This window comes from Ornithodoros turicata, chromosome 6 (genome assembly GCF_037126465.1).
Source record: "Ornithodoros turicata isolate Travis chromosome 6, ASM3712646v1, whole genome shotgun sequence".
NCBI classification, from domain to species: Eukaryota; Metazoa; Arthropoda; class Arachnida; order Ixodida; family Argasidae; genus Ornithodoros; species Ornithodoros turicata.
Genome location: NC_088206.1, coordinates 4,351,192 through 4,376,946, shown reverse-complemented (window position 1 = coordinate 4,376,946; position 25,755 = coordinate 4,351,192). Strand labels below are relative to the sequence as shown.

The following is a 25,755-nucleotide window of genomic DNA, read 5'->3' as shown; positions in this document are numbered from 1 at the left end:
TGCCCCGCAGGAGAGGAATCTTCTGTATAGATAGCTGGGTTTTATGTACTCATCTCTCTTGAGTGTATGTCTATATGTGTTTGTATGTATGTATGTATGGAGAATCTGTAGAGAGAGTGTTAAACGCATATACAACAACAACAACATCTTTATTTTTAAGACGATGAACGCATAATGACTTACTGATGAATGCACGAACTGATGATAACGCATATAGTGTAGCATATAACTCTTAATTTTATTGGTTGTTCGATCTCTTCCCTGCGTCTTGCATAAATTTTCCCACAACAAAATAAAACTGCGCGGTTGCTCGGTAAGTTAATGCTACGTCATACTGATCAGATTACGCCACGCCAGGAGATCCGGCCTCTAAGGTCGCCCGCTAACGCTTCTGGTTACTTTTTTTTTTTAACTTTTTACTTTTTTTGAGGGCGTTCTTGCAAATGAAATTGCGTAGTGACGAGACACAGTTGGGCGAAAACATTTTACGCGGTGGCTCCCGATACGTATAGGTGAATCATGCAGCGCTAGGTGTCGTTTCATTGCTCCTCTAAATAGCAAGCCCTGTTGTGTTTCAGAAAACGTGTAATTGAATTATAATAAAAAAACTACACTACCTAGCAGTGATGGCCAGTAGTTAACTACATGTAGTTAAACTATTAGTTAAACTACCTGATTGTAGTTAAAAAGTAGTTATCAACTACTTGCAGAAATGTAGTGGCAACTACTAGTTAAACTACTATTTTAAGTAGTTAACTACAGTAGTTAGGTTACTGAAGGCGCCAACTACTTCCGATTTTGCCGCAAGCTTTACGGCAGGATTGTGCTTCCGACTTTTACCTTGAGCTACTTGTTTGATGAGAACGGAGGTGCAGAGCAATTGTGTCGTGCATGTGTACTAAATCTTCACTTTTAATGCTTGTCTAGTGAAGCCTCATTTGCTGTGAAATAATTCTGCAACTTAGTTTATCGCGTAGGCACAGAAAGAATCCCGCCGCAAGCTTTGTATTTGACGATCGTAGCAATGGCTTGAGCCAAAGTTTATTATTGCTTGTGATTCATATTTAGCTGTCCAAGAACACTACAAGGGATTGGTGTTGGTGGACAACGTTAAGTAGTTATAGATGTAGTTAAACTACATTGCAGTAGTTAAAAAAGTAGTTTTAACTACTCCCCTGAAAAGTAGTTGAACTACTAGTTAAACTACTCAATCACAAAGTAGTTAGTAGTTATAGTTAAACTACTGTAGAAGTAGTTAGTGGCCATCTCTGCTACCTAGAGTCATGCGGTCAACGGCATTTGTTCCTACTGGGTTTTTAACACGTCCTCATGTGAATGTCGTGTAACGTTTAATTTCAATTATGTAATTTTTGCGAGCTTAAGTCGGAAATTTGCCAAGTGAAGAAGGTCACTTTTTTACCCCACCAATGTGAAGGGTGTGTGTATAATTTACACAAATTAATGATAATTGACAGGGATAGTCAGGAGCTGAATGGGATAGCTCATGAATATCACTGTCAATTATCATGAATTTGAGTGAATTCGGCACGCTCTTCATATTGGGGGGGGGGGGGGTAAAAAAGTGACCTTCACTTGGTAAATTTCAGAGTTCAGTTCGCAAATATTTACATAATTAAACTTACGATACATGACATTCACATCAGCTGGTGGCAAAATCCTAATAAGAACAAATGCCGTTAACCGCATGGTTCTAGGTGGCGTAGTTTTTTTATTATTATTATTATTATTATAATTCAATGACACGTTTTCTGGAACACCCTGTATTTGTATGGACTGAACAGCATGCATAGCTTCTTCTTGTGAAGCAGTTTGTGTTGCGTGAGTATATGCTGACTTAGATCACGAACGACGCCATCTTACGATTAGCATTCTTTTTTGCTAGTTTTTTACAGCAATTTCTTCTTTAGTGTGTGTGTGTGTGGAATTGATAGAGCGATAGACCCAAAGGAGCCTGCTTTCTAACTGGCATTGCAAGGATTCACAGACGAAATATTTATTAGTACTCCAATTATCGTACAATACATATTAAGCGGGTAAATTGAATACATTATTATAAAAGTGAAAATTAGTCGTAATGCAAATAACTGTTTGTGAACGTAACTAAAAAAGAACTAATGTGTTCCATCTGAGCCAATTTTTATTTTCAGGCGGGGATCCAGGCCTGTCTACACGAGTTTACAGAAACCGGTCAAGTTGTCCAGGTCAGTCTGTTAAAAGAAAGACACAAACGGGCAGGCGTCTCGGCCGTAATGTCTGTTTTCTTTACCTTATTTTTTATAATCCCTTTTTACACAGAGCGCTCTCACTATAGAAGCAGTAACGTTCAAGATATTCGGTCAATTTTTCGCAGGAAAAGGGCGCAGATTACACCTGGTTTACAGTTACAGAATAGAGGTTCGGAAGTTGTCTGTGTGAAAATTTTGTCGTCTGCAACGCGAATTATAGTCCATCGGCATCGCTGTTACGTTTGTTAACGCATCTATGCAAATGAAGGTAACACATAAAGCAGGTTCCTGAGGGCTTTATTTTATGTGCTCTCATACAGCACCTTCCCAGGTAACACTTGCATTGTTTTTGTTTTTTTCTTTTCCATTCCGGAATAGTCGTCTGCTTTTTGTCGTCTGCTCTCGGAGCATCGCGAAAATTGCGCCGCATTTTTAGGTCGTCTGCTTTCTGAACGCTGCGACAATGACTCCATCTTTTATCACTTCGACAGCATGTTCTAATTTAAAAAAGAAAGAAAGAAAAATCAAAACTGTAAACAAACTAAGGTAGCGTCCATAGCTTAGTCACGTCTGTGTAAAATACTGATAATTTGCCGAACGGAATTCACGAGAGCTTTAGGTTGGTTTCACAGACGACATTAAAGATGAGCAGAACAGTCAACCGTGAATTTCGAAGCAGACGACGAGAGGTGACGACACCGCCTCGAAAAGTGTTTCGTGGCATATTTTGTATGCTTTACGCATGATGACATGTACACAAACGATGTGTAACGCCGTTGAATTATTACTCTCGTATTTTTCATCTTCTTTTTGTGTAGCTTGGCGGTCAAAAGCAACAATGGCAATGTCAGGTCGGCGAGGGAAAACAACCAGAAGCTAACTAGTGGCGATAATTTTTTAAACGGGGACGGCGATGCGCTGTAAGTACATCTGTGTTGTAAGCCTCAGTGTCAATGAAAACTTGTTAATGTTAAGCGCATTTAGTAACATCAAAAGTCACGTGGTATGACTGTCGCTTTTATTGCTACCATTATTTTCAGACCTACGGTTGAAGAAATTCGGTCTTGGGGAGATTCTTTTGAGAAACTGATGAAATGCTCAGGTGAGTCAGCGCTACAAATTAAAAGTTTACCGGCATTCCTTTGGTAGGCGTCATCGTTTGAAAGTTGGCTTCACCTAACACTTCTGTGTACTGCGGGCAAGCCCACTTCAATGAACGCTGAGCGTTGCTGAACTCTTCGTTTCCTCGCAGTTTAGCGTGATTTTGCTGATTTTTTTTCTCTATTTTTGGCACTAACCAAGTTTATGATGTCTTGGGTTAGTTTAGTGAAGTTGGGTTAGATTAATTGGGCCATGGCAGCTTGCTTTGCCCACAAAGTTGCTCCGAATGAGGCTGGGTGGGAGATTCAAGCTGCCATAGCCGCACTAATCTAACCTAACCTATTACTGAACAATGTCTATGATGTCAGGTTGAAGTTGGCTTTCCCGCAACACAAATAAATGAATCGAAAAGTTCCGCAAAATTTACAAACATACAATTCTGCAACAATAAGCGTTCGTCGAAGTGGGCTTGCCCGCAATACACGGAAGTGTTAGGTGAACCCAACTTTCAAACGGTGACGCCTACACTCTTAGAAATGAACTTCACCGCATAGCCCGCTCCTAGCCAACCATCATCTCGAATGATATCGTTATCTGTCCTGATTTGCTGAAAACGGGGGGTGTACGCCATTTTTGTGACAATTATGAGCAGCATAAGTGTCACAAAAAAGGCGTACGCCTACAGTTTTGAACAAATCAGGGTACATAGCGATATCATTCGAGTTGATTGTTGGCTAGGAGCGTGCTATGCGGTGAAGATCATTTTTAAGAGTGTACCAAAGGAATGTCCTGCGCGGTGTCGCATTAAGAAAAGTTTTGGCTCATGTTGAAAAATGCGAGAAATGTTCATTTAAGTACGGTATAGTAACGCGTTATAAAATAGAAATATAAATGAATAAACAATATGATTGATATGCGTCCAGAACGTTCGAAAGGTTTTCCAGAAGCCAACAACCGTGCTGCCTTTGTCTGTTTGCACACCGTCCAAACTGAACGACGGGAAATTATTGACGTCGGACTGTCACTTGCTGATCTTCGTTTCGTAGGCATCTTGTAATTTTCATAGGTGGCAATACGACTCCTGCTTGATGACAATACACACACAATGTAGTCAGCTCTCCTGCTTGATGACAATACACGTGGTCTGTATCCCCTCCCTGTCTCGCAGCGGGTTAGGCGGCATTTTCTGCTCTTGGTAGTCGAAATCAATTACTAAGTATGGATGACCTCTGACATTCTCTTCGGGGTGGACAGTGGCAAGTTCTACGTTAACCTATGAGGTGTCCACATTTTCGTGTTATTCTCCCGCTTGCCAATACACTCAATGTAGTAGTCCGCCTGCTCGATGACAATACATGTTCGACATGTTGAGCTGCGTGTTGAATGGGGGCCAGTCCATGTTACCGAACTTCCGCTTTGATGCCAATACAATATAACGTTCCCTATGCCAGCTAGACGCATTCCATCTTGTTCTTGTAGTGCGCATGATAACGTTCACTTGTAATGCGCGGTATTCCTGCTCTTCGTTTTTAGGACGAGGGCAGTACTATTTTTTAAGCATGATGCGGGCAAGCATTGCGCTACAGTTTTTGCAACACACAGGCCCCGGGTTCAGTCCCCGTCACCTGCAACTTACAATAAACACTTTCAGTTCACAAGTTGACGACAATATACACGTCTTCGTTCGTGGCTGGATGACGAAGATATGGTGTGTTTACCTTTGTAGCGCTAATCAGGAATGGCAGCAAATGAAGTTCTCAATGTGGTCAGGCTTTTGCGCATTATCCCATCGTCCAGTCTGCAATAGGAGTTCTACACTCTTAGAAATGAACTTCACCGCATAGCACGGTCCTAGCCAACCATCATCTCGAATGATATCGTTATCTGACCTGATTTGTTGAAAACGGGAGGCGTTCGCCTTTTTTGTGACAATTATGAACAGCATAAGTGTCACAAAAAGGCGTACGCCTCCCGTTTTCAACAAATCAGGTCAGATAACGATATCATTCGAGATGATGGTTGGCTACACCCTTAGAAATGAACTTCACCACATAGCACTCTCCTAGCCAACCATCATCCCGAATAACAACGTTCGCGCCCCTGATTTGCTGAAAACGGGGGGAGGAGCCTATTTTGTGCCATTATGCACGGCACAAAATAGGCTCCTCCTCCCGTTTTCAGCAAATCAGGGGCAAGAACGTTGTCATTCGGGATGATGGTTGGCTAGGAGAGTGCTATGTGGTGAAGTTCATTTTAAAGAGTGTAAGATCGTGCTATGCGGTGAAGTTCATTTCTAAGAGTGTAGAAGAGACTCTTCTCTCGGGAGGGTTGTTATCCGGTATGTAAGACCGCGTTCCTGTCTGTGTAAAGGGGAAGACCTCCACAGGTTCAATACTTGATGACAACACACACGTCGTTTGTTTTTGAAAGACGATATGGTCGACCTTGCCGCGTCGGACCTTGCTCTATACTCCGCAACAGATTATTGCCGCGTCGTCCAGTCTTCGATGGAATATTGCGTGAGACTGCGAAAATGCGCGGCCACATATTTGAAATGGAGCAGACGCTAATGGAAAGGAAGGGGACAACACAACGAGTCTTGACTTGGATTGGATAATGGCTGTTAAAGAAAAATCCTGACGATTACCGTGGTATTCAGGCAGTGATTTATCCAGAATCCCAAGCACGGAGGAGTGTTAGAAAAAAGTGGAGGGGGGGGGGTGTCATTATTAGTGTTACGTCGTTATACATTAACTATCATTACCGACATGTGTCAAAAGCTGAAATCGCGAGGGCACCCCCTGTAGGGGGTACACAGCTGAAAAAGTTAGGGTGTTATGGGGGTGTAGGGGGGTATGGAGAGGTCACTGGGTACAGGGATCGCGCCTCCCTTCAAACGGCGCGTCCTAACGTTCGCAGTAGAGGTTTACAATACGTACATTGAGCCTCCTCTTTCTGAAAAGCCTTTATTGAAAGCGATCTGGTCATACATTGCGTATGGGTACACCGTCCAGTCTTCAATAGAAGAATACACTGGTTGTTATGGTAACCCCGTTGGAGCATAGTCAATTAAATGCTCTATGAGATAGCGTTTTTTTTTTTTTTTTCAAAGTAGTTCGTTCTCCCATTTGACGAAAATATGCACTTATTTGATTGAGTACTAGGAAGGAAATATTGTTCTATACGTAACTTCGCCCTCTATTTCTGACGTCAAAGGAACAAGAGCCTCGTCTGTTGCTATTGGTTCTCAGAATCATCTGACCTCTCCCGCGGGGACAGTTGCCGTGACGTCACAGGAGAATGAGAATCAGTATTTGCCGCGCCGGTGTTCTTTGCTGTAAAACTTGGAGTAGAGGTTCACATCAATGTATATAATCATAGTTTACATTTGCTCTGCATAACTTTGGCCAAACTGTCACGACCTCTTTACAGCTTATATCTAACGAAAGAAAGCTGTATCCTGGTCATTTGTCTCTACGTTTACTTCAGGGGGGGGGGGTAAGTAGGGGGGAGGGTCACGTGGCTACCACGGGAAAACATCCCATGTCATCATCACTTCTCCATTTATTGTTGTTGTTGTTGTTGTTGTTTACTTCACCTGCGGCAAATGCACCCTTTCCCTTGATGCCATTTGATGCCATGTGAATACAAGGAAGAAAAAAAAATAAAGGAAGAAAAGCAAAAGAACGCGGGTGCCGCCGTCTGGTGGTGGTGACGAACGCTCGCTGAAATTATTATGTCTTCTCTTTTCCAGCTGGACGTAAGGTGTTTAGGGACTTTTTAAAATGTGAATACAGCGAGGAGAATATACTGTTCTGGCTGGCCTGCGAAGACCTCAAGAAAGAATCCAACCCGGATGTTATAGAAGAGAAAGCTAGGATGATTTATGAAGACTACATTTCCATTCTTTCGCCAAGGGAGGTAAAAATATCACTTTAATCAAATTCGTTTAGCGTATCAGATTAACTGATATCGCGTGCGTGCTGTGTTCGAATGTCTGGCAGTGACTCTCTCCATCGTGGCTTTTTTTTTTTTTTTTGTAAATACAGTAATGACGAATCAAAAGAGAGGAGCAGGTAGTTGTGGCCACACAAGTTTTATTCGAAGAATCGGCTTGAACCGTTTCGATTATCAGATGAATTGTAATTAGAACTGAATTCTCGATTCAACTGAATTCAACTGAAAGTTGACATTCGGAGGCCGTTGCATAACGAAGGTTGAGCTCATTATGGAAAACTATATAAACCAGAAGAGAGAGGACACATACAGTGATAGAAATGCTACGCACGGCCACACAAAGTACAAGCACGCCATCCCAACATGATTGCGTAAATCTATATCTGCAAATACAATACTGTACATATAACATGGAAGACTAGGGTTGCTAAGGAGTAGTAAGCAAATTAGCTACAGCGTAAGGCACATTCGTCGAAGAGGTAATTCCAGGGGTTTGGAGGTGCACGGTACAAATTAATTCGAGGTACCAACCGTTGTTGTTGCAGGAACGGAAAAGGTCATTGTTTGCAACGCGAATATCAGTGCGAAAACCGAACCAGTTCTCAACGTAGTCGAGACGGCTGCTTCGATCCTGAATTGCGACAGCATGTTTTTTAATTTTTATTTTTTTAGTCCGGTTCATCTCAACCGAGAAACTAAAGCACCGAAAAATCTCTATTAGTGAGACAAATATGTGTACTGTACAATAGCTTCGCCACGATGACAGTGTGTCTGCGGCGAAGTACGCTTTACAGGACGTTTCGGCTTCGTTGGGGTACTGGACCTATACAGGAGCGAATGAAACAGCTATAGAAAGAGTAATAACAAAGAAAAAGTATAAAGGGGTCCTTGGTGTGTGTTCTTATAAGAATGTACTATCCACTCTCGCTCGAAGGAAATGAAATTTACGTTATTATTCTTCGTTATCTGTGAATCGGAACTGATGAGTAGCGCAGATCAGCATGGGCTTGCGTTTTTGCGAAGTATACCTCTATCTATGCCGCCACATTTTATTTTTTTTAAATCTAGCATGCGATTGATGAAAATTGACATGTCACTGCACTTGCCATTTCGGAATATACACTCTTAAAAATGGACTTCACCGCATAGCACGCTCCTAGCCAACCATCATCTCGAGTGATATCGTTATCTGCCCTGATTTGTTGAAAACTGGCGCGTACGCCTTTTTTTGTGGCACTTATGCTGTTCATAATTGTCACAAAAAAGGCGTACGCCTTCCGTTTGCAACAAATCAGGGCAGATAACGATATCATTCGAGATTATGGTTGGCTAGGAGCGAGCTATGCGGTGAAGTTCATTTTTAAGAGTGTAGTTGTCATCTTGAATGTGATTGTATAGTACTATTGGAATGCTAGAAAATAAGCGTGATTTTGGATTGTCGTTGTATTTGCGATTCTGTATGTAACTACTTGCACTCTTAAAAATGAGTTTCACCACATAGCACGCTCCTAGCCAACCATCATTCCGAATGACAACGTTCGCGTCTCTGATTTGTTGAAAACGTGGGGCGGAGCCTATTTTGTGACACTTATGCTGTTCATAATTGTCACAAAAAAGGCGTACGCCTCCAGTTTTCAGCAAATCAGGGAAGATAATGATATCATTCGAGATTGTAGTTGGTTAGGAGCGTGCTATGCGGTGAAGTTCATTTTTAAGAGTGTGGGATAAAAATGGTAATCTCGTCATGAACGTAACAAAGCTTGTGCGTCTCTTTGCTTTCCTCCTTACTAATATGCCTCTCTCTCTCTCTCTCTCTCTCATTAACCTGGTGAATAAAGGTGAGCCTGGATTCCCGCGTGCGTGAAATCATCAACCGCAACATGGTCGCACCGACGGCGCACACTTTCGACGAGGCTCAGCTGCAGATCTACACGCTCATGCACCGCGACTCGTACCCGCGGTTCGTCAATTCCCCGCTCTACCGAAAGATGGCGCAACTGCCTTCCCCGTCGCGCAAGGGCAGCGCCGCGTAGGCTCAACCGCCCGCCCTCTACGAACAAATGCACACAGTGTGTGTGTGGCTCCATCTGACGACAAACTCTAAGAACGGCTAAGAACTCGGGGCAAGCAAGCAGCACAAGTTCATTTCTTGCTGACCATTACCATGCGTACCTGATCACCCCCTTTTCCCCCTCACCCTTATCTCTCTATCTACTATCTCTTTTTCGAGCGCCACCGCAGCCAAGTAACAAGACTTTTTGTTTTGTTTTCTTCTTCTTTTTGCTAGCTGTTCGTTGGCTGATGAGAGGAGGAGGAGGAGGACGAGAGGACTTTTAATGCCGTAACGAGTTAATAAAGGCGTTGAATGAAGTGCGTTTCCTCAAAAAAAAAAAGATTTTAAACGGATTTTGAGTTTACGATGAAATACTTTTACCGTGTGTATCTGCTTTCGTTGTCTCTACGCTCGAGGTTTTTTTTTAGTAATATGAATTTTAATTTTACGTCTCGTTAAATCTGATTTAATTATTGTTGTGAACTCATTTACGGAGTTCAGTTCGGGCTACGGAGTCAGTTTAGGTGTAATTTTGATTTCAAAGGGCCTTTCTATACAATTTTTTCTTAAATAACCGTTACTTGCTAAATTTTAGAGTTTAGGAAGTTATCTCGAAATGGGCGAGCACTAGAGGTAGTAAAATGCGCTATCTGATACTGATGAATCAAGAAACGTCTCTATCAGTTTGCCAACATACTTCAATCGGTAAGCATCATACAACGTAAAAAAAACAGGCTCCTAATCAACACAGTTTAGAAAAAAACGCGGTTGATTCTCCATACCCTCCTCTCGGCCTAACGTGAGCAAAAAGAGAAAAAGAATATAAACGCATCAACAACATTCCCTTTCCGGCACCCTTTCCCACAAGCCAAGCAACGCAAAGCAAAAGCTAACAAGCAAAGAAGAAACAAGAAAAAGAAAAAAACACTTAGCAACAAGCTACAGCTAAGAGACAAGCAACCAGTGGAAGAGTAAAGAAACATACGCGCCACTGCGCGAGTTCGTCTTCTTCTTCTTCTTCTTCATCATCTCTCAGCATCATCTTCTGAATATCCCTCTTCTGCCAGTGTTTGTTATGATTTGGTGACGAAGAATGGAACGAAATCGAAACCGAAACTCGTAACCGCTGTGGTGACGTCATCGACAGCTGTGTCGTGTGCTCCAATCGGATCCACGATATATAAATACATATATATTCCTCCTTCAAAATGGCGGAGGATTTTACTGCATTTCGAGTGGGACACGATCAATGGACAACACTTCGCTCCTCGTGAGCGTGCGTGCGTGCGTGCGTGCGTGTGCGTTTCTTCAGTTATGTGTGTTTATTTTTCTGAAATTCCCGTTGAAATGGAGAGGGAAAAGTACTATGGACCCACCTCCTTTTTCTCGCTCCGCCACCTCCTCAGTTCCGCTGTGTTTCTTTTTTGTTTTTTGTTTTTTTGCTCGTTCACGGTGCACTAGATTTGACTGTGTAATTGCACGTTGTTCCGATTGTGCGACATATTTATTACTGCGCAACAACGCAGGTGCGACACAGCCGAGACGAAAAAAAAGGGAATAAAAATCAATTCCTCTTCCCCCAAAAGAAAAAGAAAAGTCAGATGTGAGGTCTTGCTAGTGACGTGGCCTATACTTCTACGTTATTGTGACAGGAAGGTCCACGTAACGGCGTATTTTACTTTTTACTTTTAAAAATAATTTTATTAATATTTATAATTATAATAATAATTTCGAATTAATATTTTATTAGTAAGTTAACAAACACTCGTTCTCACCGATTATGTATAACAATGTTTCATAAAGTAGTGGAAAAAGAAAAAAAAATTATATTGCGTGCATAATCGAAAAGTGAAAACTTAGGAAAGCACGTCAGAATTTTAACGGTACTGAGGGTACCAATTACACGAAGGATACTTTACGTACAGCTAACGTTTAGCTGCTTTGACAAGACAAGCATTTTTTTAACGCACAATTCGTGTGCTCGAAATTTAAATAAAGACACCGAAGTACTTCGTCCACACAGGAGGTACTCCAGGTACTTGTCCCTCTTCACAATACTTTTCGTCAACCACACCTGACTGGAAGCGATGTTACTAATTTCCCCGTCTTCGTGATCTTTAGTTCGTAAGCAATAACGGTAGTGTATTTGAGTGTACAGAGGGAAAATGGTGACTGTGAGAGCAGTAGTTCCGTTTCTTGACGCGTAGCGGCGCTGTCTTTTTTTTCTTTTTTTTTTTTTTTGTTTTCGTTTTTGCTCGGTGTGATGAGCACACACGTGTGGACTTTGACGTGTGAAAAATTTGCACATTGTCGGTGAGTGATCGATGTTCAGTTTTTGACCGAGGTGCACATTCGCTGGTTGCTTTGAGAAAAACAAACCAGCTCTGTCTGTTTTACGTGTTGAGTGTTGCACGGTCGGTTTTGTAGGTTCCAATTTCTTTGATCCGAGAAGGAAGTATGTGTGTGTGTCTGTGGCCGGGGCATCGATGCAGTGAGCGCGATCTGATACTGTTTGTCTTCGTCTAGCGTTACTCGATCGAGCGTTATCGATCATATAATTCGCATTAACTCGTTATGCAAAATGTCGAATTTGAACATTTAAAAAGAGTCATCCTCGTGGCATTAGAAATGAATAAAAAAAAAGAAGAAGAAGAAAAAACAGAGCCAGGCCCAGAGCTGGAAATTTAGTATACGAGAAAATTGTCTGGTTTCTTAAAGGTCTGCTTTCCTGACATAATTTAGGGCTTCCTGTTTTAACGTCATTTTTTTTTTCGGCGTTTTCCTTTGAATGTTTTTTGTGAACGGGACATTCTTCACCTTGTATAGAGGCACGTATAAGCTTATTACCAAAAGAGTTAGAACGATTTTTTTTTATGTCACATTTTGTTGATGGAGCCTAGTCAACTTGGTATTTATTTTCAGCCTTTTTCGCGGACGCGGTTCTGAGTTTTGCATCTAGTCAGTGGAGAACTGCAGTACTTACTTTGACTGTAAGCAAGAGTAAGTTTTGGTCATGTCTAAAAAGACAAGTCACAATGGCGTATAACATTCGCAAAAAAAAAAAGAAAGAAAGAAAGGAATTTTAAAAAATTGTATAAAGAAAATGAAATGTAAATGGGCCGTTTCCTGCACAAAACGATTTTTATGAGTGGCACTATTTTTAAGGTGTTTCTAGGAAGGGGGGGGGGATTAGACGACCTGGTATCAGTCATTTCTAAATGCAGTCAAACTTTTCCAAATAATCGCTATGTGAATAACTTCGCTAACTAACCGGTTTCTTATTTATTTTTAGTGGTGGTGGATTTGGGAGATGCCTAGATTGTCTACATTAGAGTTTTTTTTTTTTTTCTTTATCTCAAGCGGATACGCATATCAATTGCCGAAAGTGCATGCATATAGGCAGGGCATAGAGGTAGGTGGATGGGAGGACCTCGATATTCCCGGTTGCGGAATTCCCGATCTCGAAATTCCCGTTCTCGAAACAAGGAAAATCAAGGAGAATGCTCCATTGCTTCGTAAGATGATATGCCGTGTTTAAAAACACGACGTCACTATTTAACCACTCAAATTCGCGGGTTTTCGGTGTCTGTTCAAGTCGTTCTACCGTACGAAAGCCACATTTCAGAAGCCGTTAGTCTTAGCGGGCCGGACAAGACGGACCAGCATGTTGGTTAGTTTATTCGGTGTTTGCATTCCTATGTCCAGGTTGGTCTAAGTTCGCCATTGACAGTTCACGTTTGCGACTGCACAGATATGGTCATAATATATATAGTATAATATTATAGTCAGATAACATTTATTTACAATAGTTTATTTTGGAACGGGGATTTCGATCGCTTCATTTCGAGGTACACCCAGGCTGATTCCTGGTGCCACAGCATCGAAGCCTACACTACACATTTAACTTTCACAACATTGGAGTTGCGGCTCCCGGACAAAAAACTCACCGCACCGCCCGCCTCCTTTTAAAATGGAACATTTATTTTCTACATGAACTGACCCACACCCCAACGTGTGAAATACGTAAAAGGCTCCCCTGACCTAACCTTGGTCAGTCTCGACAAGGTGCCAAAAGTCCATTTTCCTCCTCAGCAAACTCAAAACACTCTTAAAAATGAACTTCACAGCATAGCACGCTCCTAGCCAACCATAATCTCGAATGATATCGTTATCTGCCCTGATTTGTTGAAAACAAGAGAAGTTCATTTCTAAGAGTGAAGAATGAGACTTTGATTGACCTGTCCTAATGATTTTTATTGGTGTCCAAGAATGTAGTAAATAAAGCAGTCGAAAAAGAAGAGGCAAATAAAGCGGTGAGCATTTGTCCGCGCCCCTGAGTTGCGTGGACAGAAAAAGTCGATGTGGTTCCTCTCATAAAAATTGCGCTATACACATTATACGTATTTCGTATACCGCGGCACCATTTTTTTCTTTTTTTTTTCAAAAACGCGTTCCATAAAGGACACAATTACATTCCCTTCCTAAAGCATTTTGACATTCTATTGAACCTCCTAACAGCTGCAAACTCTCGGTGAAAAGAGCGAAGCACGTTTTGTTCGGCCAAGAAATCTCGGGACCATTCCATATAGCTTTTCATTTTGTTCGTCTTTATTAAATTCTTCTGCGCGTGATAACTTATGATTAGGGCCCGGAGATATTTTGGAATTCCCACGTTTCGTTTAGAGTATCTGAACGTTTTCACAGAAGTGAACCTCCGTTCAATCCTTAAAAAAAAAAAAAGTGCTCTGAAGTGAGACGGCAGTGTGGTAACATTGTGGGGGTGTCTTTCTTTTCAGTCCAGTTCGACTCAGGTGTGTTGCAGTAACGAGTCTTTCTTGTTGTTGACTTTTTTTTTTGTGGAAAAATACGTTATTATGTGTTTTTTTTTCTTCTTTTTTTTTTGAAAGACTAAATTATGCAGGGGCCAAGCTTGTTTTGACGCTACACTCTTAAAAATGAACTTCACCGCATAGCACGCTCCTAGCAAACCATGCATCTCAAATGATATCGTTATCTGCACTGATTTGTTGAAAACGGGGGGCGTACGCCTTTTTTGTGACATTTATGCTGTTCATAATTGTCACAAAAAAGGCGTACGCCTCCCGCTTTCAACAAATCAGGGCAAATAACGATGTCATTCGAGATGATGGTTGGCTAGGAGCGTGCTTTGCGGTGAAGTTCATTTTTGAAGAGTGTAATGTATTCTATCTTACTCCTATTTTTGTGCACACTCTGTAGCTGTCCCATACACAGCTCATAGCTTTCTTTATCCGCACTTATGCCGTTATCTTCAGCTTCTTATCACCTTTCATTTCGAGCTTACCATTCCGGGCCCTACTTCATAGCAAGTATCAGTCCTTCTTTAGTGGACCATTCGCTCGTCAGTAACGTGATCATTGTGTCCAACTCACCGCTTTCGATTCGTATCTTATCTTATTATCCGTTTATCCCTATTACTAACTGGCTTTAATTACTTTGTCACGAGAACCAAGTAACTATATAGCATTGCTAACCATTCATTCGGTTCAGTATATTGTCCGGGTTCTCCTTATCTTACTACTCACGCAGCCCTAGCGGACATGAATGGAAGCAGACGGCACACTCCCACGACCTAGATTTCCGCAACCATGTCATTTGCACTCCTCTGCAGCGCCCCTGGCGGCCGCGCTGGTCATCGGGCCATGTATAGTTGCTTACTACCTTGTATACCCACGCTCACCTTAGTATTTTTGTACAACCAGTGCATTGCCCCACGGAGTACGCGTTCTTGCAAAAAGTTACTACTTGATTATTATCATCATCATCATCATCATCATCATCATTCTACGCTTTCACGGAGTTGTGCCGTTGCTGTCGTCTGCTACAACACTGTGCCAATCTCTGTCATTCAAAATTCAAATTTCCACTGTGTATAGTCAGAATGAAGATCCCGATTTGCAGCGCCCCTAACGGGACATGCGGACGGGACCCTTCGTATAGGAGTTGCATATTATGACATGGTCGATCTAGTAGGTCGTGTAATGTTCTGTGTAACCAATGCCTGAAGACAAAAGAGAATGTGTGAAACGGTTAGAAAAGATGAACTGCCCCGCGCCAACAGACGAAGAACGTTCATATCCAAAGAAACTATAGTTCTTACTCCTAGGTGCTAGATTTTTCATTTTTCTCGTGCTATACTGCTACGTTGAACACGAAAGAAACTGCCCCGTTGTCTATAGTAATGGTCGGGTGTTGTGAAGTGTGAAGTAGAACACCTCTTTCCGTTTCGTTGTGTGGAACTCGTTTTGTGAAAATGTGTCCGGAGAAATGACTCGGAAGTGACGCAGTATGTCCCATTCCAGAATGGCACTCATGTTGGCAACATTAAAAACGAAAAAAAAAATAGTAATAAAGTCACCGTCACACCATTTCTTGTATTGTTTAAGGTGACCGCACAAAATATTCGATAAAAGTCGCAGCCAATTATGTGAAATGTCATTTTAGTGGCAGCGATTCGTTTCCGCCATGTACTATTACGTCACGACGCCTGTCTGCTAATATTACGTCATTCCAAAACCGATACCTTTTCACACTCGCCTCGTATCCTAGCGGCTGTCCAGCGAAACACGATCGGCGCGCGCCATTTTGGCGCCATCTATTGAATATGTAGGGAACCTTCTTCGGCGCCGTCAGGGTCACGGAGCATGCGCAGAAGCGTTGTGAAAAAGGTCAATTGTGCGTTTTTTAAGTTTACCTTCGAAAGAAGGGATTTGCTGAACGAAGTTTTGAGTCCAATGGTCTGCATATACCTCACTGTTGGATATTACTTTTAATTTTATGGGCGGGCTGTCCCTTCAAATCGCAGCCGAGTCGGAAATGGCATGGTTACGCTTGTTACAGTGGTACCGGTCTTGTAAATTCCTGGCTTTTATCACACGGACCAAGCTTGATGACGTCAAAAAACCTTACCTCATGCTCACTGTTTTGCGTCGCTACACCTCCTTTCAGTTGCGTCACTTCCGGAGTTGTGTTCTCTGGCACCAGCAATCAGTAGGCATAAAATTATGTGTAATTTTTGTGTTAGGACTCTAGTTTGGCTTGACACTGTGAACCACTGAACGCCGTTTACCTGCAGCGTTTCTGTGTGGACGGTTTTGTAAAGGGAACATTAGTTGAGTCACTCATGTAGTGTTTTCTTCTAGAAATCCTCAATGGTGCACCTTAGGCTATCATTTTGTGACGACTACATTCCTCTGTTCAGTGCTACTGATTTTCTGTGATTATACCACAAGGTTCCTTTCTCAGATGATATACTGCGCTAAAATGTATTCCAGATTACGAATTTTTTTTAAAAATTCTGATAAGGGTGATGTCATGAACAGTCAAAATGGTATGAGAGACCGGGCCAATGGGTTTATCAAAATGTGTAAGATAACTGGATTATTGATGGCCTTGGGAGCAGCCCACAGATCGTGACGTCATAGTTATCGGGTCTTACTCCTTACTTTTCTGGTTTCCTGAAAAGGTTTGCCAATGTATATCGCGGAATATTTTTTTAGGAAACAGTCTTATCGATTTTTCTAACGCCCACTAACGGTGGATACCTCAAACAACCCGATCATAATGAACGATAGCGATATCGTATCTGTTATCATTAGCGCTCTACGGTATCAACCATAGATGGGCGTTAGAGACGCAATACTAGAAGCAATGGATTCGTAATTTTTTACGGATTTTACGGAATTTTTTATGAATTTTTTTTACGGATAGTATGATTTACAGGGATATCACTCGATGCACGACACTTCCTTCACATGCCGCCCATATCATTATCTCAGGCAATTTCCTTATCTGTTATCTCGCCGCCTCTTAGTTAAGTGATATCTCGACGAGGTGGTTTGTTGAATGTTATATCGCAGATATTATCTAGAAAGTTCTATAAACAGATAAACAAAAGCGCATTCGCTGTTATTATACTATAGTATGCTAGGTAGAATCGGTGATGGAATGGCACGCGATTGATAAGATATACTGATTATGTTATTGTCAGTACGTTCGGACGAGGTAATCCGTATTGTTCATGTTTCTGTTTTCCATACTGCGTTACTGTTTCGGATTATCTTGCTTTGTGTCACGTTTCCTTGATTTGTGACTGTGGTCTGGATTAGATGCAGCGGAACGAGGCCCGGGATTTAAACGGATTAAACTAAACTAAACTAAACTATTACACTCCGTCTGAACGGTTTCATATTAGCGCTAAGCTGCGATTAAAATCCCAAAGATATATTAGCAAATATTCAGCGGAAAATAAATGCCTCGTAAACACCTCTTTGGCACGTAGAAATGTTTAAAAAAAAAAATTAAAATCGTAATATATTACGAAGAAGACAACCCGCCAGACCCGACTGTACAAAAACTGGAAGATTGGAAACGTTTACGAAATCAAAAGTATTTGTAATACATGTACATCTTTCTGCAGTTTCATATTATTATTATTTTTTCATTTTGTCAGCGTGGAAAAAGAGTCTATTCCAACGTATACGGTATATAGTCCTTCCGTAGCGCAAAGAAAACCGGAACCTCAATTTCCTACGCCACTTTCTCACATCCATCTTGTAATTATAAGCTTCATGCCACCATTACAGCATATCCAACATTTCTTTCCTCAGTTGACACCTTTCTTGCGCAGACCACCACCAGCACAGTGAAGCGAGAAAAAAAAAGAGAGAGAGAGAGCCTATTTTATAACACGACACGGTAGGCTCAACAGTACGGTGCTGTGTGCTCCTTACGGGGTTCCGTACAAGGACACGCTAGCTCGGGCTCAGTCTTGTATTCGGTGCACGCCACACAAACATCAGGTCTCCATTTTAAACACAAAAATTTTAAGAAAGAAGAAACGTCAGGCTTGTCATGAAAACTGCGACAAAATTGATGTATTCGTGTAGAGCAGGTAAAATTCTTGAAAATGTGTATAGAAAGATAAGCGTGGATTATTTCGTGGAAATTTTCACGAAGGGACGCGGAAAGCGAAACCGAAACTACGTGTGTTTTTTTGTAGCAGACGAGAGCAGGTAAAATTCTTGAAAATGTGTATAGAAAGATAAGCGTGGATTATTTCGTGGAAATTTTCACGAGGGGACGCGGAAAGCGAAACCGAAACTACGTGTGTTTTTATGTAGCAGACGAGAGCAGGTAAAATTATTGAAAATGTGTATAGAAAGATAAGCGTGGATTATTTCGTAGGAATTTTCACGAAGGGACGCGGAAAGCGAAACCGAAACTACATGTGTTTTTTTGTAGCAGACGAGAGCAGGTAAAATTATTGAAAATGTGTCGAAAGATAAGTGTGGATTATTTCGTGGAAATTTTCAGGAAGGGACGCCGAAAGCAAAACCGAAACCACGTGTGTTTTTTGTAGCAGACGAGTGATGAAGCAGAAGTGTGAGCAACCCTTTGCGGAACACGAAATACGTATACGACACACCTACGTAACGTAATGTTGGTTACGTTTTATTTATCGGCGTCTTACTGGATTTATTACTTTTCTGCAAAAGGGAAGCTTCAAACGGGGACCAACGAAGACTTTTATTCGTTTAGCTTCGAGAATTAGGGCACCGCAGTTTTAATTATGTTTTACTAACTCATCCTCCCCAATATTATTCGCATTAATGTTGCTAGCTCAACGCTGGAATTTTGCCTGCTCTACCCAGCACCGCCTACTACGGCTAAAATTAATGACACGAGAAGAACGATTTCTGGGGTGCGCAATAACTCGATTTAAGTAAAAAAGTACTTCCACCATTTGGCCTTTTTAAGGGACGTTGGGTGCCTGATACTTGCGCCCTCTATGGAATGACACCTGGTGCACACACGTGGCATTTGCAGCGTACCTGGAACACACACAGCGTTGCTAACAATGTGCTCTACAGTTGTATAGACACGTGAGACACATAAGCATAATTCATGCATGTACAATACGAACCATTGCTTCATTCTTGGATAGAATCTCTCTATCAATACTTTCACCACAGCTAGGGCACCGCCATTCCTGCAACTTTATATTTACGATATATTAGCGTTATCCAATGGTTCCAAAATTCTATGTGAGACCAGCTTTTAACGTGTACTTCGACTTTGCTGGGAAGCAGCTTATATTAAGACGGTCTTTAGAAGTTTAAAAATTCTCGTTCGTATCGCAGCCGTTCGATAACTAAAAGGTGTTACCAAAAACGGGTCGATTTCTCTAGTTTCTTCCGTTACGAAATATTTTTATATAACGACAGAAACGCACGCTGTCCAAAGCTAAAGACGCAATAATTTTTGCATACTTCTAATGGTTTAACTGACGAATAAGGTAAACGCATACGTGCAAGTGTCGCAGACTGTTTCCAAATCACCTTGTGTGCTGACATCTGCAGTTATCTCTATATTTTTGTTTACTTCGTACGACGCAATTCACTAATGTGTCACGCGCTCGAAGCGAGAAAAGTCTAGCAATGCTGAAATGAGTGAAAAAATGTGCGCACAGATGATTAAAAAAAAAACACATAACATGTTGTTGTCACCATACACACAAAGAGAGAAAGGTTTATCAACTTGTTGTCGACGCTTGTTGAAGCAACAGAGTACCTTTTGCAACTTGTCAGCGACGAGAAGGTATCAAGAGACAACACTTGAAACTGCAAAAAGAAAAGAAGTCTTTTTCGGTGCACGGTGTATTTTGATGTGGAACAATTGTGACGGTGACACAAGAACAGAACTTCTCCTCTTCCCACCCTCACGCTTGCACCATGACGGTGTCGAGCTTTAAAAAAAATTCCTTTAAGTATTTATATAGTGTTGTTAGTGTTTCGGTTTTATTAAAAGGTCAAGAAAGTGAGAGATGTGTGTGTGTGTGTCCCTTTCCGTTTCCTTGGGGGCATCAATGTACGGAGTCAGTGCCATTTATAAGGCGTGGTGCTAGGTGGCTAATCGACGTACGTGACGTACGTGCCACGCCCCAAATAGACAGTCCGCCAATCACAGTCATGCTGGCAGCAGCCGTCGCCACGGCGACGAGTCTTGCGACCTGTTTGTGTGGGACAGGTGGCGCCAGTGAGCAGCAACGTCAGCGTCCCGAAATATGCAACGCGCGGTAGTTTAGCAGACGACGGGGCTCTTTCAAACACATGGTCTCGAGTTGTTCGCACTTGGCAAGATGCACCGCTTTTTTCTGTGGATTTCGTACAGGTTTTGTAGCTCTCCTTGACGCATACCGCTTGAAACACCACACAGAACCCGCTGATGGACTCCCTACGGTTTGGATCCGTGGCCGCTTGGACCCAAAATGGCTCTACTCCTTCTCCACGACAGTGCCGTGTATTAAGAGGGAGGCTGGCCATTAGGAGGAGCCTAAAAAAGAGGTTCGACCTGTCAATCAAACTTGGGCGCATTTCATTGGTTGCCGTTTTCCATGGGAGCCGCCATGACACCATAATTTCTCCAAAATGGAGGATGGTGCTTGGAACGGCGAAGCGGAGATTTCGTGACATAAACTTTTCACAGACTACTTTAATTTCATACCGTGAGTATTTTTACTCGTGTATACGCATCTGCAAAAACAGCTTCGACTTTCGCTCCGCCATCATTATTACGCGAAAACAAGATGTTTCGTCGCTATAACGTTATAGGCCTCGTTAAGACCGCGATCCCAAGAAAATAGCAAGAAAGACGCCCCTGATGCTTAAGATTTTGCATTATATCATTGAATAATTTTATTTATACATACATCATTGCGTATTTTTGATTGGATCTACTTACGTTAAGTGATCTAAAAGTTGAGACGGGCAGCCGTCCGCTACGATGGTGGTGGTGATGGTGAAAGAGCTCGACGTTGTCGGCCTCACAGATGTGGGCAACGTCACGACTGACGCCCTGGGAGAATGTGCGTCCTGGGCCGCCTTCTAAGGGAACTGTGCTACGCCTAATAAGGTTGAGGTATAAGTACTGGATGGCCTGCAATAATAGGGAACTGCGTATTTCGACCTGTAATTGGCTATTGATATACTTCCAAAAGTGGGTGGAGCCTCAGGGTATATGCAGGTCCCATTAATGGCCAGACTCCCCACGACAGTGCCCTCTATGCCCGTAAACGTCATTTATTTCCCCCGGTCTATTTGGACGTTCCTTTTGTTTCGTTTCGGACGTTTCGTTTTTTTTGTTTTTGTTTTTTTTTTGCGAGTACGTCGCCTTTATACAGCCCTCGCTTTTTCTCCGAAATTCGCATATTTAACCCAACTGTCAAAAATAAATGACGAAAAACTCAGAGTTCTCGGAAAATAATAAGCTCCAAAAAAACACCCTACCGCGAAATATGAAAAAAAAAAAAAGAGAGAGAGGAAGAAAAATAGAAACAGCAAACTCCTAAAGAAACTGGAAATCTGCTTGTCTGGCACTACGCCATTTGCCTCTTCTGAATTCCTGTATGATGTTTCTATTTTTGCCGTCGAAAATCTAATATAAACGTAGAGTTATATAAAATATACGATATTTTTTATAACAATATGTGCGTACACTCTCTGCATTCCGCCGCACAAGTGTTTCGACCATGTCGAACGGAACCCGAACCCGAACCGTTATTTTTGCCGGAACTGAACCCGAACCGAAATTTTCATGACAGTGTCGAACCCGAACCGGAGCAAAACCTGAAAAAATAATAGCGGTAACCGGTTCGGACATAAAAGAAGTCAGCACAACAGTTCGAGTGCCTCTCAATCCCCGAACGAGGACACATTGCTCTCCATATCATGGATTTCGCAAATGTTCACCTAGCAGTCAAACGAGGACGTATAGTAAGTATGCTTTCAGCGTCTTTTTAAAACACGTTGAAGCGCAGTTGTCCTCGTGAGCGCCGCGGCTAGCGTCCCACGCACGCGCTGCGGCGTCTGCTCTTCAGAGAGGAGGCGCCACGCGGACGAATGGAGTAGGTCAGTTGTGTAGCTCTATAGGAAGAATATGTGAGCAGTAAAATAAACATTAAACAAGTCAGAAACGTGAGATGTGGAGAAAGAGCATACGCAGAACGGTGCCTGTATATGATTAGTGGTGGTTTGAAAAATAAATGTGAGTGTAGTTGTGTCGTGACACATTGCCTTTGTGTTGCGGATTAACTGGTACACTGCTGTGACCTCGGACAGAGCAAGACTGGCAGACTTATTTTCGACATGCTTCATTACGGTTTCAGATCTATTCACAGTACGGCTCAGTACCGTCGTCTATGTAAAATGCTGTCCATCTTGTTTGGTTAAAGGGTGCAAAAGAAGGCATTTTCAAGGAAAAGCATATTTTGAAAGGGTGTTTTACACAGAATACACCCTCTAAAAAGTGTGTTCCATACCATACGGTGTAAAAAGTGGTGCGAGTTAAAGCCATTTACACCCATAAGGGTGTTTTTCAGTTTACAGTGATGTCTGTGTGTGGGGGGATATATTTATTAGAACAAAGGAAAAAAAAGGGGGAAAGTCAGCCAAACGGGACGCAGAATTGCTATTCCAGAAATACAAAAATGAAAAGAAATAAAAGAACGAAATAAATAAAAAGAAAAGTGACAACGTGTGTAGAGCGCTCCTTTTCAAACTACAGGAACATTATAACTGATAGACAGCATAACTTGACGCTTGAGAACGTTGAACGATACCTAGTTTCACATATTTTTTTTTTTTTTCAATTAGGAGAGCAAATAAAAATTGCGCGTCAATTAACGTGCCATGCGTGGCAGTTATTTCCATGCAAAGAGGAAACCCTGTGCGCGTTGTACTATAGCCCTGCAAGACCGTATATGCAATGAAAGATGAAAGTCACTGAAAAGGTTAGCCAGCCTAACCTTTTCAGTGACTTTCATCTTTCATCGTTAATTTCTTAGGCAAATTGAGGCTTTGTATGTGTTTGTCCCTTCTATGTTGTTCCAGCCTCAGAACATCAGTTCTTTCATGTTCGTATATGCAAGTTTATTGTCCATATTCTATTTCATACCTGCGGTAATAAACATATTACATGCCAGATGCAAGAGTTTGAGCCCTGATGCGTGACATATCGCTCCACATACAGCTCGAACGTAACCCGATTAACGCCTCTCTTTACTGCATATTTTGGTGACCTTTAGTGCATAATTGCACGCGCATATTTCGTCGATTTTTAGCGCATATACATCTAGACTCTAGAGATTACATATAAAATGAAATACACTGCCAAGCAGACGACTTCAGAAAATCCCGGAGGGAGCTTACCGTCGCTTTGAACTATGGGAACTGGCTTATCAGGAAGATCAGAAAAGGAGAAGGTCTCCAGACTGTTTCGGTTTCTACTCTCTCGGCCCATAGTCCCTCAAGGTGCCAAGGTCAGCGAAAACGAAACGTGAAGGGCTGTTTTTCCCCTCCTGCTCTTCCTCATGGCAATTATCTCCCAGGGTGCAACGCGTTAAGTAAGGAGCACGGGGATTTCCTGAAATCGTCTACGTTTTTTTCCTGAACCTTTGGAAAACTATATGTACCTGTCGGTTTCAGGGGCCAGGTTCGAATGCAACCCCGACAATTTGATGACATGATACATAGTGCTCAGGTTCTTCCGCGAGACTTGTTGGTGGTCTGTTATTGCTGAGCGATCTGCATGCCAGCTGCTGGTGTGCGCCCTGGGCCGACTTCACAGGACCGGCAATTTAAATTTAAACAGGACCGGCCGTTTAAATATTTCCATTCGTACTCTTGTATGCGATGAAAGCACCCTATCGTTACAGGTATACAGCGAAGATAATCGCGCACTGCTGAAGATAAAACCCAGTCGGATGAAAGGTGGCGAGATTTCGCAACAAGAATTTCACTGGGTGAGTTCCGTAAGATAAGGTTTCACTCCGCCGTTGCGAGCAAGCTAATTTGCGATTCATATAATGACAGAACGTTTCACTGACAAGCAAACGAACTTCCGGTATACGGAACTTTTAACGTAATCACTTTTATCGCAAGGTTTATCTCTCACTCTCTCTTTTTCCTGTCATTAGCTCAGCCTCGGTTATGCCCTTATCTGCATACTGTCGAAAAAGCGTGACGCAGGCTGCACGATCCAAACCTGGACTAACCTTGTACTCAGTAGTGGGGGAGAAGGGGGATATGGGAATTGTTCTTTTACGTTTTCACCCGCAGGTGACATCACCGATGGACTAAAGCGGTCTTTCGCGCACAGAAATATAATTGCATTAATAAGTTTTTTTATACACAACAGGAAAACAGTTTCAAAATTCCGAAAGCAACTGCGATTTCGTCAAACTGCTATTTACTGCTCCTCGCTGTACATCCACTGGTTGCCGTTTCAATCCCTGCAAGATATCCTGCATACCGGCCATCGCAGACAAAGTTCTCGTGACGAAAAAAAAAAAACAAAAAAAGAGAGAGGGATGGTTCCCTCTGCAACAGTTAAGAATAAATGCAGACGAAAACTGCTACATGCTTTATTTACGAACCTTTCTTATTACAAACTCTCGCAAGAACAGAAACTCTTCGCTTACGAGACAGTCATCGCAGCAGAAATCACAATGAATGATAAAAAAAAAAGAAAAAGAAACACCGCAAAAGACCAAAGGTAGGTAGAAAAATCGTCAGTCCCAACACAGCTGTCGCGTAGCCACGACTTCGTCGCATTCACAAACGTGACGCCTCTTCAGTGGTGAAGTCCAAAACTGCCTCATAGAGTCTGCACTTTCATCTTCTGTATACACAACACGGCGAAACAGCACAAATTTTCGACAGAATGTTCTTCACAACACTCCCAAACGTCCTATCAATACGCAGAGGTGATGTCAAAACACTACGTCGTGGACACCAGCCCACGACGTCGTACCTTCGGGTCTCCCATTACGTACCTGGCTCGCAGGTGACCGAGTTGCAATTGAGGAACAGTGAGAAGATGCAGTTTCCCATACCGCTGTAGCAGATGAGAAATACAGCTGCTATGAATACGAGGCTGCAAATTGTACATGGCTTGCGTTCAAGGAAGAATCCGGTAAGATAAAGGATCATGAACATCACATGATTCTGAACGAGCGCCAAGTTCATAGGCTTGGGAATTAGAAGGACGGGAATGAGCCACTGCAAGCAGTACATGTTGAGAAGGCGACTGTTTTGGCACTTGTGTGTACAACTCTACCTGCTCGTCGATCGGAAAATATATAAACGCCAGAACAAGAAAAAGATGGCGAAGTGCGTTGTCGATAGCAATCTGGCGTCCTTGAAGGTACCCGAGATAGCGTAGCATGACGTTCGTGTCCACAATCTGAATATTAATCTTTTAAACTTCTAGAAGCAACGTTATTTCGAATTTAAGACGTAAAACTACCGTGGTTTCGTGTTTACATATTTCTACGACGTGTATTATAGGTGACGCCTCCAT

At 42.2% G+C, this 25,755-nt stretch overlaps 1 protein-coding gene across 2 annotated transcripts in view; it reads left to right on the top strand.

The window, feature by feature from the left end:
* Positions 1–12,515, top strand: part of LOC135398869 (regulator of G-protein signaling 20-like) — a 76,692-nt gene extending 64,177 nt beyond the window's left edge. Inside the window, exons 5-9 of one of the 2 annotated variants that reach the window (XM_064630401.1) lie at positions 2,169–2,222; positions 3,065–3,166; positions 3,287–3,348; positions 7,102–7,268; positions 9,143–12,515. In XM_064630401.1, the coding sequence (XP_064486471.1) occupies positions 2,169–2,222; positions 3,065–3,166; positions 3,287–3,348; positions 7,102–7,268; positions 9,143–9,337 (580 nt within the window). In that variant the 3' untranslated portion in view covers positions 9,338–12,515. The remainder of the gene's footprint in view (positions 1–2,168; positions 2,223–3,064; positions 3,167–3,286; positions 3,349–7,101; positions 7,269–9,142) is intronic. The other variant, XM_064630402.1, reaches the window with a different exon arrangement.
* The last annotated feature ends 13,240 nt before the right edge of the window (positions 12,516–25,755 follow it).